The sequence below is a fragment of the Microtus pennsylvanicus genome, chromosome 3, assembly GCF_037038515.1.
Source record: "Microtus pennsylvanicus isolate mMicPen1 chromosome 3, mMicPen1.hap1, whole genome shotgun sequence".
Lineage (NCBI taxonomy): Eukaryota > Metazoa > Chordata > Mammalia > Rodentia > Cricetidae > Microtus > Microtus pennsylvanicus.
In genome coordinates this window covers 90288664-90302933 of record NC_134581.1, presented here as the reverse complement: position 1 = coordinate 90302933, position 14270 = coordinate 90288664, and the positions used below count along the sequence as shown (strand labels likewise).

The window sequence follows — 14270 nt, the reverse complement described above, 5'->3', positions numbered from 1 at the left end:
TCTGCCTGGGGAAGAACTGGTTTCTCTTCTTCAGTAATTCTAGCGTGAAACAATGAATTCTGCAAAGATAGTTACATAGTTGCCCTTAACACATGACTTATTATTGATAATAGACAGAATCTGTAACTAAAGATAATGATCAGAATGATTAGAGAGACGGATGGACACAACATGGCTTGGCAGTCACCGGAAGGAACTGTGTGGGATGCCATATTCAATGTCCAAAAAGTATGGCTATAAAATGCATTGGTCAAAGTCAGAAAGATGCCCTTAGGAATGGTACACTTTGGAGTCAGGCCTTGGCTTACACAGTGAAAATACACGACAATGGGATGAGAAGATTGAAATAACACTTCCCTGAAAGCTAGAGCTATTATATGACTGTTAGAATACCCAGAGCACATCAAGGCCTCTTTTCTTCCTTTTCCTTTTCCCTCTATTTTCCTTCTGTCTGCAACACAGTATCACTTGCTAAGGATGCTTGGAACATAAGGCACCCTGTGCCCTCCTGGAGCTCACAGCCTGCAGAAAAGTCGCACGTAATTGAGGAACTACACCAACATGCTATGGATGTTAAAAAAATGAAACCAAGTACAAGTGGAGTGAGTTCAAGAGTAGGGGAGCCACAGATGAAGAACAAGGCCCTGCAAAGAGGCGCTTCGGTGCCAAGTGGGTCTGGAGTTACAGAAAACATTTTGAAGTAGTCAAGGGCAGGTGGGGACTTGAGCACAAGCAGAGCACAGCCTTCACGTGAGCCTAAGGGAGAGAACCACAGAAAACTCCTGCGTGTCTGTGAATGGGAACTGTAATTGTTAGTGATGAGAGAGATAGGTACACTGAGGCTAATAATCCCTTAGGACTTTCATGCCTTGTCAAGGTACCCGGGCTCCACCCTGATTGGATTTGGAGCGAGGCGTCATCACAGCCCCAGATATACTGGGAGAAGAGTATTTTAAGAAGCACATGGCATAGCCATACTGGGGATGTGGTTTGGTGGAAACATGTTGCCAAGCATGTGTAAGACTCTGGGTTAAGCTACCAGCACCACTGAGAAAAACAAAAAGTTATAGAAGAATCACAAATGAGCAATTAAAGTTTGGGCAATGGAAGGTTATATAAAAAATAAGAGAGAAATACTAACATATTCAGAATCATGAAAAGACAATGGGGAGAGAACCACGCTTTCAAATATCTAAGAATTACCCATATAATAGAAAAATCATATCAGTTCTTCAGGTGGTAGAGTAAGGTGACCATAATGCTATTGGGTGTTTAATAGGTACCGGCTAGTATATAGGCATTTTTTCAGTATCAACTTACTTATTTAATCCTCTGGACAGTGCTACAAGGAAATTCTATAATTATTTCATTTTATTGAATATGAAACCGAAGATGATTCAAGAGCTGGGCAACGTAGCTCAGTGGTAGAGTGCTTTACAAGTGTGCACTGGCCCTGGTTCATGCTCCAGGACCACAAGGAAGCAGTGCACCAGCCCTGGTTCATCCTCCAGGACCACAAGGAAGCAAAAAACAGAGGTTTATTCAAATGCCTCGATTCTCAAAATAAGAGGTGGCTAAGCTAGCGTTGGCCCCAAGCCAAGGACAAGTAAACTATAACTATATTCTAGAGTGGGGTAATGTATGGAGCCTCCGGAAGGTAGAGCCTCCCTCTACCACATCTCTTTCTTCCCATCATCTCTGAAACCCAACAGTTAAACCAGTAGATGATCAGAAGGAAATTTCTCCGTTCACATTATTGGTAACAGACGCTGGGAACCCCCAGCAGCTGTGTTGAAGAGGTGTCAGAGCTCAAAGGGAAGGGTTGAATAAATCATATTAGAAGTCCCCCTGGGCTTGAGCTTGTTGTGATTCTAGGGTTGTCTGACACAGCAGGGTGAATTCTTTGGGGCACCAGATGGCTGTGTGGGTTACCCAGTGACTAAACTTGGCTCCAATCTGCACAGTAGTTTCATAACCCATGTGCCTCTCAGATCTGCTGACTCCATCAGAAAGCAACAAGCTTTCGTTCCTGCGTGGCCGGCAAGGACTGACCTGGCGTGGAAAGCAGCGGCAACATCACAGTCATCTAACACACAGACCTTTGGAGCTTCATGGCTGCTGTGGAGGTGCTAGGCATGAGTCTTCCTTGAGCACAGGAAGAAGGCGGTGGTATAAGGTGACTGATACCTCCAGAAGAGAGGCAATGTCTGGGGGAAAGATTGGTGTCCCATTCTTGCCTTTGAGGAAGGAGTTTCTTCCATGGCTCACTGCTGGTTAACACTCTGCCAATTCCATCTTAAATATTCTTGACCTTCACTCCAACGCTTCCTGAATTTTTCTTGCAAGAAGCCTTAGAGATGGATCAATTAGGAGTTATTACAATTCTTCATTCCTTCTGCCTGCCATGCTTTAACTGGTTAATCTTTGCCTGGTCCCCTAAGAATGCTCTACAAGTAAATAAATACATGTCTGGATTGACAGATGATGTCTTACACATGATACAGTATGCAGTTTGCATGTGCCTGCCCATCACTTCCGAGAGCTCACTGTGTTCACCCATCTGTGACCGTTTATATCCCTAGCTTCCCGTAGACAGAAACCACTTGTGAGTATTTTTCTCCTAACACCACTACCTATCAATAACTATACTCAAGAAGACTATTTGCAGAATTGCGGAATGCAGAGCTTGGAATGAAACGTTAAAATCCTTTGATCCGACCGCTTTATTTTAAGGTGCAAACGGCAAAGTCCATCTAGGTGTGTGTCTAACACAGGAGTGCAGAGCATTTTCCAATGACTTTCTGGGTATGTTTTTTTTAGCCCTGCTCCTAATGAAAACAGCTTGGGAGAATTTTAAAACTGTCACTGTTGAGTGAGACCACGAGGAGATTCTGACCTACCCAGTCTGTGACAGGGTCTGATGCCAGCGTTTGTGTAATGCTTTCTGGGTTGTTCAGTGGTTTGCAATGACTAGCTTAGAGTAGGAGTGTATTGAAAACAGACACAGGCTGAGGACCTATCGGAGCACCTATCTGTTGAAGGCTCTTATGGCGTCTAAGACGGGGTTAGGAGAAGAATTGCTCTAGGTTACTGGACTTGGAAGAATTGCAGACCTAGGAAAAGTTTTGTCCTATGAGAAAAACTGCAAATAATCTTCACTACCGTGGAAGATGGGAATGCAGGCAGAAGCAGCCCTTCCAAAGTATTCGGGCTGTACTGTGGCTCCTAGGGTGATCATAGAAGCATGGCCTCCTCTGAACATGCAGAGCTGACAAATTCAATGCGACAGACTAAGAGACAACAGATATACCGAACCATGCAAGATGACGTCCCAAATAGTGTAGAGCAGTAGAAGAGAATGAATAACTGTCTTCAGTTAATGAAGCATTTGGATTGTTTTTGAAACCTAAATTAGGGAAGGTTGACCAAGTGACAAGTAAGTTCTCAAAGGGAGGCAAATGTATGTAGCACGAATTCTAATTGGTATTAATAATAAAAACCCAGAGTCAGATATAGGGGTTAATACTGAAGATCAGAGAAGAAAAGTGGCCAGTCACTTAGAGTTCTTATCTCTACCAATGCTCAGACCAAAGGGGCCATCCTGTCCTCAGACTGCACTGCTCCTCAGGCTGCACTGAGCTCCTGTCTCCTCCCACCTTATATTCCTCTCTCCACCCAGCCATACCACTCCTGTGTCCACCTCCCTAGCGCTGGGATTAAAGGCATGGGATCCCAAGTGCTGGGATCACCTTTGTGTGAGCTATATTTCTCTTTTCAACAGAGTCAATCTCATGTAGCTCAAGATGGCCTTGAACTCAAAGAGATCCCTCTGTTTCTGTCTCCATCTCCTGAGTCCTGGGATTAGTGGTGTGTGCCACCACTCCTTGGCCTCCAGTGGATTAGTTCTGCACTCTGATCTTTAGTCAAACTTTATTTGTTAAACCACAGACAAAATATTACTACAGATGCGCATCCCACACAGAAACCAAGGAACCAGACCAGTCGCCCAGGGCAAGTTCTTCCCTGACTTATCACAAGTTTTCTCTCTTTACCATCTTTGGCCCTATTGTTGCTGTGCAGAAATTGGGGCACAAAGGAGGGAGTCTGGCTATGCTGGGGGGCAATGGAGTTAAGAGTCATCAGATATTCAATAACAAAAATGAGGAGTCACATGACTATTTGACCCTCATTTGCTTCCAGATTCATCATGCGTCATATAATAGAAAACACATCAGATCTCCGGAACACCTTCTTGGTAAGAGCAACAGGAATCAAAGGCAGTGTCTCTGATCTGCAAGAACACGGAGCCGTGATGTGCAGAACCTCTGCCAATGCTTGCCCAAACACGGACTGAGAACTGGTGTTGTGGAATATTAGTGGAAGATGTGTTACATTTATTTATGCTGTGGAACATTGGTTTAATGATGCAAACATGTGTTGCATTCTTTCATATTGCATTTGTTTAGCTGTGTGAAGCGGTGTTACTTTGCCTGTTTAAAACACCTGATTAGTCCAATAAAGAGCTGAATGGCCAATAGCAAGGCAGGAGAAAGGACAGGTGGGGTTGGCAGGCAGAGAGAATAAGTAGGGGGAGGAATCTGGGAAAAGAGAAGATTGAAGAGTGAGGAAAGAAGGAGAGGAGGATGTTGGGGGCTAGCCACCCAGTCACCCAGCCAGACATAGAATAAGAAGGAAAGAAAAGATATACAGAAATAGGAAAAGGTTAAAAACCCAGACACAAAAGCTAGACAGCATAATTTTAAGTTAAGAAAAGCTAGCTAGAAATAAGCCAATCTAAGGTGGGGCATCCAAGTATGTATAAGTAATAATAAGCCTCTGCATGTGATTTATTTGGGAGCTGGGTGGGGTGGCAGGTCCCCAAAAGAGCAAAACAACAAACAAACAAAAAACAACTACAGGGTTAGTTTCTTGCCAGGCCGTCATCATTAGCACAGGAGGCCTTACACTGCATTGAATCTTCACACTTGCTGCAAGATCTCTGCTTTGTGACCCGACCTCACCTGATTTGTTCCCTGTGCAGTGCTAGCCCCTTCAGCACAGCATGAACCATAGTACTCTCCATACACACTCCTTAGCCATTGAAGCAGTGGACCAGCCATAAAAGTGTTTTGGACTGAGGTTAGAGTTTGGTGCCACTTCTAAGAATAGGCAAGTGAAGCCCAAACAAACTGGTCTTTTGAACACTCTTTTATTAATGCAAAGGCTAATGTTCTCACTGAAGCTAAAAATAAAAAGAGATGAGGGAAAACCAAACTTAGTAACCTAAGATGTTTTGGGTAGCAAGAGTGAAGAATATATTTTCCAATATTTGACTCTTAGCTTGACAGTCTCTCTTGCAATCCTCTCTTCTCAGCAATGAAAATTAGAGTCTTTGTTGGTTTGTTTTGCAGTTTGCAAATGTCTTACAGAGCTCCTCTGGCAGGGCTTCTGCTTTTCCTCTCTCAAATAAACAAAAGGCCAAACCTGTAATATGACTGACATAAGGGGTATTCTGTGATTGCCTGCCATGATTTCAGGGGAGTCAAGAAAGGGAGTGAGCAAAAGGAACAAGGCAAGCATAGATGTAGAGGGAAAGATAAAGGCTGGAAGAAGGCAAGATAAGCTGGGTATGAAAAACCAGTGTCAGAGACACTAAACATATGAAGACAATGCAGTGAACAACATCCCAGACAATCCCCCCTGAGGACAGGGAACTTACCACATTTCATCTGCCCTCCTTCCCCAATGCTCCACCCCATGGTCTGGGCTCTAGTGGGCGGGGCACACAGACGCTCCCCTCCTTCTAGACAAGCCTGCAGGAAGCAGAGCAAGCCTGCCAGCTTGACCTAGATCTGCCAACTGATCAATTACCACTCCCATGGAAGAGAAGGGGGGATGAAAGGAAGAAGGAAAAGAGGAAGCATCTAGAGTGGGGAGCTGGAAGAGAGAGAGAGGCCAGCAGGAGAGGATGGGAGGGAGCGTGGTTGAATTCACACATGGCAGGGACAGTAGGAGCAGTCTTACTCCTGAGGGCAGCATAAGTAAATACACAGGGAAGAAAATGCGAAGTTTTCAGAGACAACTGATCAAAGTCAGTAAAAGCAGCAGGAATCTTTCTTTTTCCCAAATTTTGTTGATTTGGACTAGAGTAGTGCTCCTTGTCCCCACTGAAACTCTTACCTCTAGCTCCTCTCTTTCACCAAAATTCTGCCCCTCTGCTCTTCACACGGCAGGATCACAAACCCATGCCAAGCCTCCTTTTCCATACAGATGGGGGTATGATCCCTGCATTTCATCGAGAGACCCCTCTCCTCCCCAGTCTGCCCCCCTCCCCCCGCTACAGTGCAGAAGCCCCAGCAGACTGGAAGAGAGTCCAGGGAGACTCATAAGACGGTGCCTGCCCAACCTGCAGCCACCAGCTACCTTATGTTTGCATGTTTCAATTTTTATGTTTAATTTGTTTTTATTGAATTTCAAATGACTATAGACATAAAGTAAACATGTAACAAGCCAATAGAGCAGAAAGGAAGAAAACCGCATAAATACAACCGGTCTCAGCATGGAGTTCCACTTAGCACCACATGTTTGGAGTGTTACAAGCATTAATGAGTCCTTACAACACCCAGGGGAGTCGCTCCCTGGCCTGTCAGGCAGGTGGGGAGACAGGCTCTTGGAGGGAAATATTTATTTTCCCTATAGAAAACACAAGGAAAAAAATGAGCCCAGAGATGATCAGGTTCCCAACTGAGCTTGACTCAGGTCACTAGAGCTTTCTTGACACCTAGAGGCCGTCCCTTGGGATATTTGAAGTGTGTAGGATCTCTGATGTCCCTACCAATAAAGCAAACTTAGCATTTGAGCCTGTGAGCAGGAAGCCAAGAACTCCCAATAACAATAACAACATAAAGATTGGCAAAGAGCCAAATCCTGGGCCTGCCAATCTTGTTCAGAGGGCGTCTTTACCATGAGAGGACATCAAGAATGTTACAGATCTTTCTAGCACGTGCTTCCTGTGTGTGACAGAATCACATGAACAGGATGGACACACAAAGTCTGCGGCTTCTTGGAATTGTGTATGCTCACTTCAGCCCAAAGGATAACCTGGTTTATCTGGTCCATCCATGACACTTAACTAAAGAAAGTCTTGCTCATTAGCCACTAGTTCGGCTGAACTGTGTGTGCATGCAAAGAAATTTCAGGGAATTGCTAGTAGGAAACCAGGATTCGAGCACCCTCCCTTCCTGGGAACCTAGAAAGGTATTTTAAAGTTACTTTCTTGGACCACATCGTCAATACCTGTGTTGAAGGAGAGGCTTCCTAAGAAAGAAGATAAACCAGGTCTACATCGCAGTAAATGAAAATACTTCTTGTATTTCTATCTGACTTTAAAAGAAAAAAAAAAAAGTATCACCAGCAGAACCAGGTTGCACTTGGTAACTCTGGTAACTACGGCTGCCGGTTCCAAGAACGGCCTTCATCAGCAGGGCCTGATGCTGCTGCCTGGCGCCGCTTGGCTGCCTGACAGCCTTGAGCAAATGTTCCGAGGCCCAGCACTGTGGTAGTGCAGTCTCCAGCAGGAAGGGTGGAGAGGAACTCTCTAGGAACATTAGACCATAATGAACCCTAAGTAGGCATCCCCAAGCATGGCAGACATGCTTCCCTTTTAGGGGTTCCCCTTCTCATCCTGCACTTTGATCACACTCCCAAATAGCCACACCAGGCCCTAGATCCCTTCATCTCAAGTTGATACTGCATGTGGTCAGTGAGTGCTGTTTGGTTTCATCTACCTCCTTCCTGTCTCAGACTGTACCCAGCTTGACTGCCTAGGCCTTCCGCATGTTTGCATGTTTACTGCGAGTGAACAGCAGGAAGTTAGATGATCTGCCCAGCTCCAGGGTGCCCACCCATGGCCTCAGCTGTGAGCCAAGGACAGTGTGAAGTGAGCCTCTTTTCCTCCCAACTCCGTATTTTCAATAAGCAGGTACCTTGATGTGGGATCTGAGAGGTGAAGAATTAGGAGGGTTGGAAAGGAGACTAACCCAGCTAAAGGAAAGGTGCTGAGAGGAGCCATGATCCCTGGGAGAAGGGATGGCTGGTTGTTAGAAAGAGGAAGCTGCAGCGTACCCAGCCATTTGTGCTCAGAACCTCTGCTGGCAGAAGGTAGGCAGTGGTTGGAAAAGGCAGTGCCTCAGCCTGCTTCCTCTCATCTCAAGAGAGAGCTTCCTCTAGTTAACCAGCCCTGGTAGCAGACCCCTCACCCCTTGGAGCTAATCAACGCCCCCACCCCCAGCCTCCCAGTCCTGTCACACATAATCATTTTGAATCCCCTAAACCTTGTACCTCCCTAAATCAGATCACTGTTGCTCATGGGTTGGGGGGAAGGAATGAACCAGGGAGGGGGGGTCCATAACCTGTCACTAGAGCCACACACCTTTCCAAGAGGCAAGAAACCCAGAAGTAGTAGTCGGGGGAAGAGTCAGCTTAAAACAAAAACAGAGGAGAAGAAAAAAAAATTGCCTCAGAATGTGTGCCGCATTCTAAGTAGTCCCGCTGGGTCAATGCAATAGGGGTGGATTATTGCAGGCAAGACCTGGGCTGCCTCAGTAATTCTGCAAGTTTGATAAGAGATAGCTAGCAGCCTTTGCTTCCTTCCCTGAAAGTAAAACAGACATCACCTTTGCCACGTCCCACTGGCATGTGGCATGGGGTCTCTAGGGGTCACACTGCCTTAAAATTGGCCAGCCCTGTTCGATTATGACACATGGCAGCCGATTTAGAACTCCCTGGATGCAGCCAGCATAAATAAAGCTATCATTTTCCTTGGGAAATTCAGAATTTGGGAGAAGGAGACCGGATCCAAGATATCTCAGTTCCCACGCTCAGCCCCCAAGATGGGAACAAGACTACAAAAAAAAAAAATCAGACTTCACCTGAGGAAATAGGTTTTTTTCTACTCCTCTATTCAGAGGTATATGTGAAGTATGAGCAAATATTATGCTTCTCTGCATTTATTTCTAATGAAAAGTTATGCTAATTTATATGTAAATTCGCTTTGGCCCTGGGGCTCCTGGCATATAGCCAATGGGGTTGCTGATGGTGGGGTTTTGGCAGTTGTCTCCAGGTTGATGTAATAAACAGGACAGAGGCTCTCAGGACAGATGGCAGTTTCCAAAGGCATGGGTCACCCTCTCCCATCCTCTGAAACCTTACTCAATGTCTTGCCTGCTTAGTTTCCATTTCTGCTGTCAAAAAGCAAGGAGCTATTTCCAGAGGGGGACCTGGGCTTGAACTCAATTCCCCTATTGCCAATGTTAGGGTTATAGACTCAGTTTGTGAAATCCCAAGTGCCTGAAATTAGCAGAGTATATGCATAGACACACACACAGACACACACACACACCAATCCTGCTCCATATTACGTAAGAGGAGTCAACCAAGGATGCCTCTAGACTCCTTATCCTTCTACACCCCCAATGCCTAAAGGACAGGATGGAGACCTCAGGGGCTGAGTCTCTAGGGTTAGGCGAGACAGGCGGTCCCATGGTTATTCCTGTGTGGTCCTCTGCCCCATACTTTCTTGTTAGAGACTAATTCCTCTTTTCTCCTTCCCCTTCCTCCCTAAACCACAGCCAGGATGTACAGGCATTTGCATCTGATTCCTTCCAGCCTGGTCTCTCTGTCCTCATACGAGGTCTGCAGAGGACAGGGTCCATCACCCAGAAGGGATCAGAAGGACTAGCTCCTAGGACTCAGCGAGATCATGACAAGTCTGTAATACACTGGGAACAGAGGAAGCAGTTGTGGGACTCCCATCCCTTTTCACTCCGCCAGTCAGAACTTTCCTCTGGGAACGCAACTGCATAAGGAAGGAGAGGCTTACCTCCCCCTCCTCCCTGCCTCAGGCGCCAAGCCTCTTGGAGAGCCTTGCAGGACCAAGACTGTCAAAGTTTCTGCCTGTCTCAATCTCTGAGTTCCAACATCTTAAATATTAAAGGGGCAACCTAGAGCCCCCACCCCACCCCCAAAAGATGGGGGAAGGCAAACTGGTGAGCAGTTAATTCCACGGCCAGGATTAACGGGAGGATTGACACAGTGGTGGGGACCACACAGTGCAGCAAATGGACTCAAGGTGGAAGCAGATTCCCAAATGCACCTGAAATGAGCAGAACCAACAGCGAAGAGCCCTGGGCAGAGAGCAAGCCAGCCTCAGCAACTGCAGCCTGGCTCCTCCGCCAATAAGTAGACCGAAAATTAGCATTCGCCTCTTAGTGCCTCTGTCCTTTCAACTTGGAGAGGCTTTCCTGAATTTCAGAGCCCACCGCAGCTTGCCGCTGTGGTGCACACTCCTTTATCTGCTTAAAACGTCCACCCCCACCCAGCCCCGCCACAAACACACCCCCAAACAGATTCAAAACTAACAGTTGTTCAGGCTCCTGCGAAAGCATTTATTCCCCCACCCCGCCGAAACCAAACCGCTGGCCAGCACCTTCCAGGAGGTACCCGATTATTTCCAGCCTGCGTCTCCCCGCTTTGCTCCTCTTGGAAGCTTTACAAGTTCACTGGCCAATATTTAAAGTTTTGTTCTGTAATTTATCCCCAGTCGCATAAGCAGCACATTCGCAACCCGGCTGCCCTCCCCATCTGAGAGGATCCCTTTGCATACATGTGTGCTGGGCTGTGTAAGTGTGAAGGATGTGCATGAAGCCAGGGAGCCAGCGCACAGCTACGGACCCAAGGGGAGCAGCCGAGACACGTTTTACTTATGCACATATAGTCCCCCATTCCGGTAGCAGCCAGAATCAAATCAATATTCTCACAGCCTGGTCGGGAGAATGAAGTCCCAGCCATGCTGGTTAAAACGCTCCCGCTTCCACCTGCAAACCGCGCAGCGGAGCCGACCCCCAAGAGCCTGCAAATGCTTGCAGCACCGGGTACCATTCCCGGGGATGCTGTAGGCATATCAAAAGCCGGTCTTACCTTGGAAGAGGCACAGAGCCGCCAGCCCCGTGAAGATTGCCCACGAGATAGAATTGTGCATTTTTGCCTGGATGGTTTTCATGATTTTTTTTCTTCTTTTTCTTCTTTTTTGTCAGGATCGCTTTTTTCCCCCTCTCTCTCTTTCTTTCCTTTTTTCCTCTTAATAGATTGTGTTGCTCTCAAGCTCTTCCGAGGAGATTTAAATCCACTGTTTTGCTGAAGGACACAACAAGGAAGCCGAGGGCGTGAGAGAGTCTGACTTCTCCGTAATTATCTCCACTCATACTCTGGCACTGAGGCGCATTGTACAATCTGGCCCTGGACAGCCCTCCTACAAGCTGCAATCATTGGTTCTAATCCAAGGATTGACAGAGCTACAACACGCGCGCGCAGGCACACACACACACACACACACACACACACACACACACACACACTCAGGAATCATTTGCTGGGCAAATCAAGCTGATTAAAGAGACAGGAGCCTGGAGAGATGGAATGATAAATGCCACTTTGCCCCTTGTATATTGCTTTCATTTTTTAAACTGACAGTCAGCAGAGCCCTGAGCATCCAAAAATCCCTTTGCTCTGGTGGTCTTTGGCCCCCCGAACTTAGATACACTTTGCACTGGAGAAATCCCATAGTCAACTTGGCTTGCAGAAAATTTTAAAGGGGCATTTTCATGCTCTGTGAAATTTGCAAGAATGAGTCTAATTCTATTTGTTGTTCCTATTTTGCCTGCAAGGGAAGTTATTCAGTGACAGATTTCTCCTCCCTATTTCTTCAACCTTTCTGTGTAGTCACTTTGAAAATAATAAATAACTTTTTGTTTTCTTCTCCTGTCCCTCTGCCTTCTGAAAACCTGCATCACTCCTATTTTTCAGTCACTTTAGTTTCTAAAATCACCAATGTGGATGCCACCCCATGCGATGTGATAAAGTGTCCAGAATTTGAGAAGACAGCCCACTGTTTACAGAACTGTCTGAAAGAGAGCCAGGCTCTTGCTACATGGCCTCAATCAACATTCACTACAAAGCATGCTGTCTGTATTTTAGCCTCCAATTAGACAGACTTAAGTTAGATGCACCGAAGGACCGTCAAATTGCTCATTTGTGTGTTGCTATTAAATGTCCTCAGATGGCTGTATCTCTTTGATGATCTCTCAGCAAGAAAACCAACCAAACAAATAAATAGACACAATTTTTTTCAGAGTTCTAATTCTAAGAAGTAGGAAGCTCGGTTTTGACTTCTTCCCCTTAAGGAAACAAGTGATGCACTCTGAACAAAAGGAAAAGCTGAGCCCTTCATGGATGCTCACCAGTTCATTTCCGCACATGTTTCAGATTGTCTTCCAGCCCAGTCGTGTCAGTTATGCCTTCTTGCGGTTCCCATAGAATTGCTAATGTATATTCTCGTTCTGCCATAGAGCGCTCGGTGCCTGTTCATATTTATGGTCACAAAGTGAAATGAAGACGATACTGAGGCTCACTCTTCTTGCTCAGTGGGTGACTATGTGAACACCAGCAGAAGAGGTGGGTGGGCGGTCCATGGCCCTGAGCACGGGGGGGGGGGGCAGAGCATCTTTCTTGCTCCCCACAGACCCAGGCCAAAGACAGGTCCCTTTAGTTCCCCAAGCCTGGCCTTTGGCCTGCAAAACCAGAGAGCAGGAGATCACTTCCAAAGCCTCTTGCTGTTGTATTTAAAGGTGTTCTCTTTCTCTTCTTCTGCCTTTATGGTTTTTTTAATTGTTTTTATTGAGGTATATATTTTTCTCGACTCCCCTTCCTTCCTCCCCTCCTCTTCATCCTCTCCCATGCTACCCATGCTCCCAGTTTACTAAGGATATCCCCCCTCTCTCTCTCTCTCTCTCTCTCTCTCTCTCTCTCTCTCTTACTTCCCATGTAGATTAGACCTGTGTGTGTCTGTCTTAGAGTCCTCTTGGTTGTCTAGGTTCTCTGAGATTGTGAATTGTAGGCTGGTTTTTCTTTACTTTATGTCTAAAAGCCACTTATGAGTGAGTACATATTTTATTTGTCTTTCTGGATCTGGGTTACCTCACTCAATATGATGTTTTCTAGATCCATCCATTTGCCCGCAAATTTCATCAGTAGCCCTCCTTTATACAGATGATAAATGGGCTGAGAAAGAAATCAGAGAACCATCACCCTTCACAATAGCCACAAATAACATAAAATATCTTGGAGTAGCTTTAACCAAACAAGTGGAAGACCTGTATGACAAGAACTTTAGGCCATTTGAACTTCCTCTGCTGAGAATTCTCTGTTCAGTTCAGTGCCCCATTTTTTAATTGGATTAATTAGCATTTTAAAGTCTAGTTTCCTGAGTTCTCTATATATTTTGGAGATCAGACCTTTGTCTGTTGTGGGGTTGGTGAAGATCTTCTCCCAGTCAGTAGGTTGCCTTTTTGTCTTGGTGACAGTGTCCTTTTCTTTACAGAAGCTTCTCAGTTTTAGTAGGTCCCATTTATTCAATGTTGCCCTTAATGTCTGTGCTGTTGGGGTTACACATAGGAAGCGATCTCCTGTGCCCATCTGTTGTAGGGTACTTCCCACTTTCTCTTCTATTAGGTTCAATATGTTCTGACTGATAGTGAGGTCTTTAATCCATTTGGACTTGAGTTTTGTGCATGGTGATAGATATGGGTCTATTTTCATTCTTCTACAGGTTGACATCCAGTTATGCCAGCACCATTTGTTGAAGATGCTTTCTTTCTTCCATTGTATACTTTAGGCTCCTTTATCAAAAATGAGGTGTTCATAGGTTTGTGGGTTAAAATTCGGGTCTTCTATACAATTTCATTGGTCACGGAGTCTACAATTGGTGATCCTAAAGAAGCTAAGTAAGAAGGTGAACCAAAGGAAAAACATATAGTTACCCTCTTGGCTATGGGAAGTAGACAAAATTGCCAGGGAGAAAATTGGGATCTTGGGGGTGGGGTGGGATGGGGGTAAGGGGAGATGGGGAGAGAAAAGGGAGAAGGGGAGGATGGGGGGAACTTGGGGAAAAAGGAGGATTGGGATAAAGGAAGGTTGGATAGGGGAGCACGGAAGCACAATTCTTAGTTAAGGGAGCCACCTTAGGGTTGACAAGAGACTTGAACCTAGAGTGGCTCCCAGGAGCCCAAGCCAAGGTCCCCAGTTAGTTCCTTGGGCAGCTGAGGATAGGGAACCTGAAATGACCCTAGCCTATAGCAATACTGACGAATATCTTGCATATCATCATAGAACCTTCATCTGGTGATGGATGGAGATAGAGACAGAGACCCACACTG

The 14270-nt window shown here is 45.9% G+C and overlaps 1 protein-coding gene across 4 annotated transcripts in view; it reads right to left on the bottom strand.

Moving 5' to 3' along the window:
- The window catches only part of Ntm (neurotrimin), a 978968-nt gene extending 967636 nt beyond the window's left edge, over positions 1-11332 (bottom strand). The window contains exon 1 of one of the 4 annotated variants that reach the window (XM_075966465.1): positions 10978-11332. In XM_075966465.1, the coding sequence (XP_075822580.1) occupies positions 10978-11059 (82 nt within the window). In that variant the 5' untranslated portion in view covers positions 11060-11332. The remainder of the gene's footprint in view (positions 1-10977) is intronic. The other 3 variants (XM_075966466.1, XM_075966461.1, XM_075966464.1) reach the window with 3 other exon arrangements.
- Positions 11333-14270: the final 2938 nt, after the last annotated feature.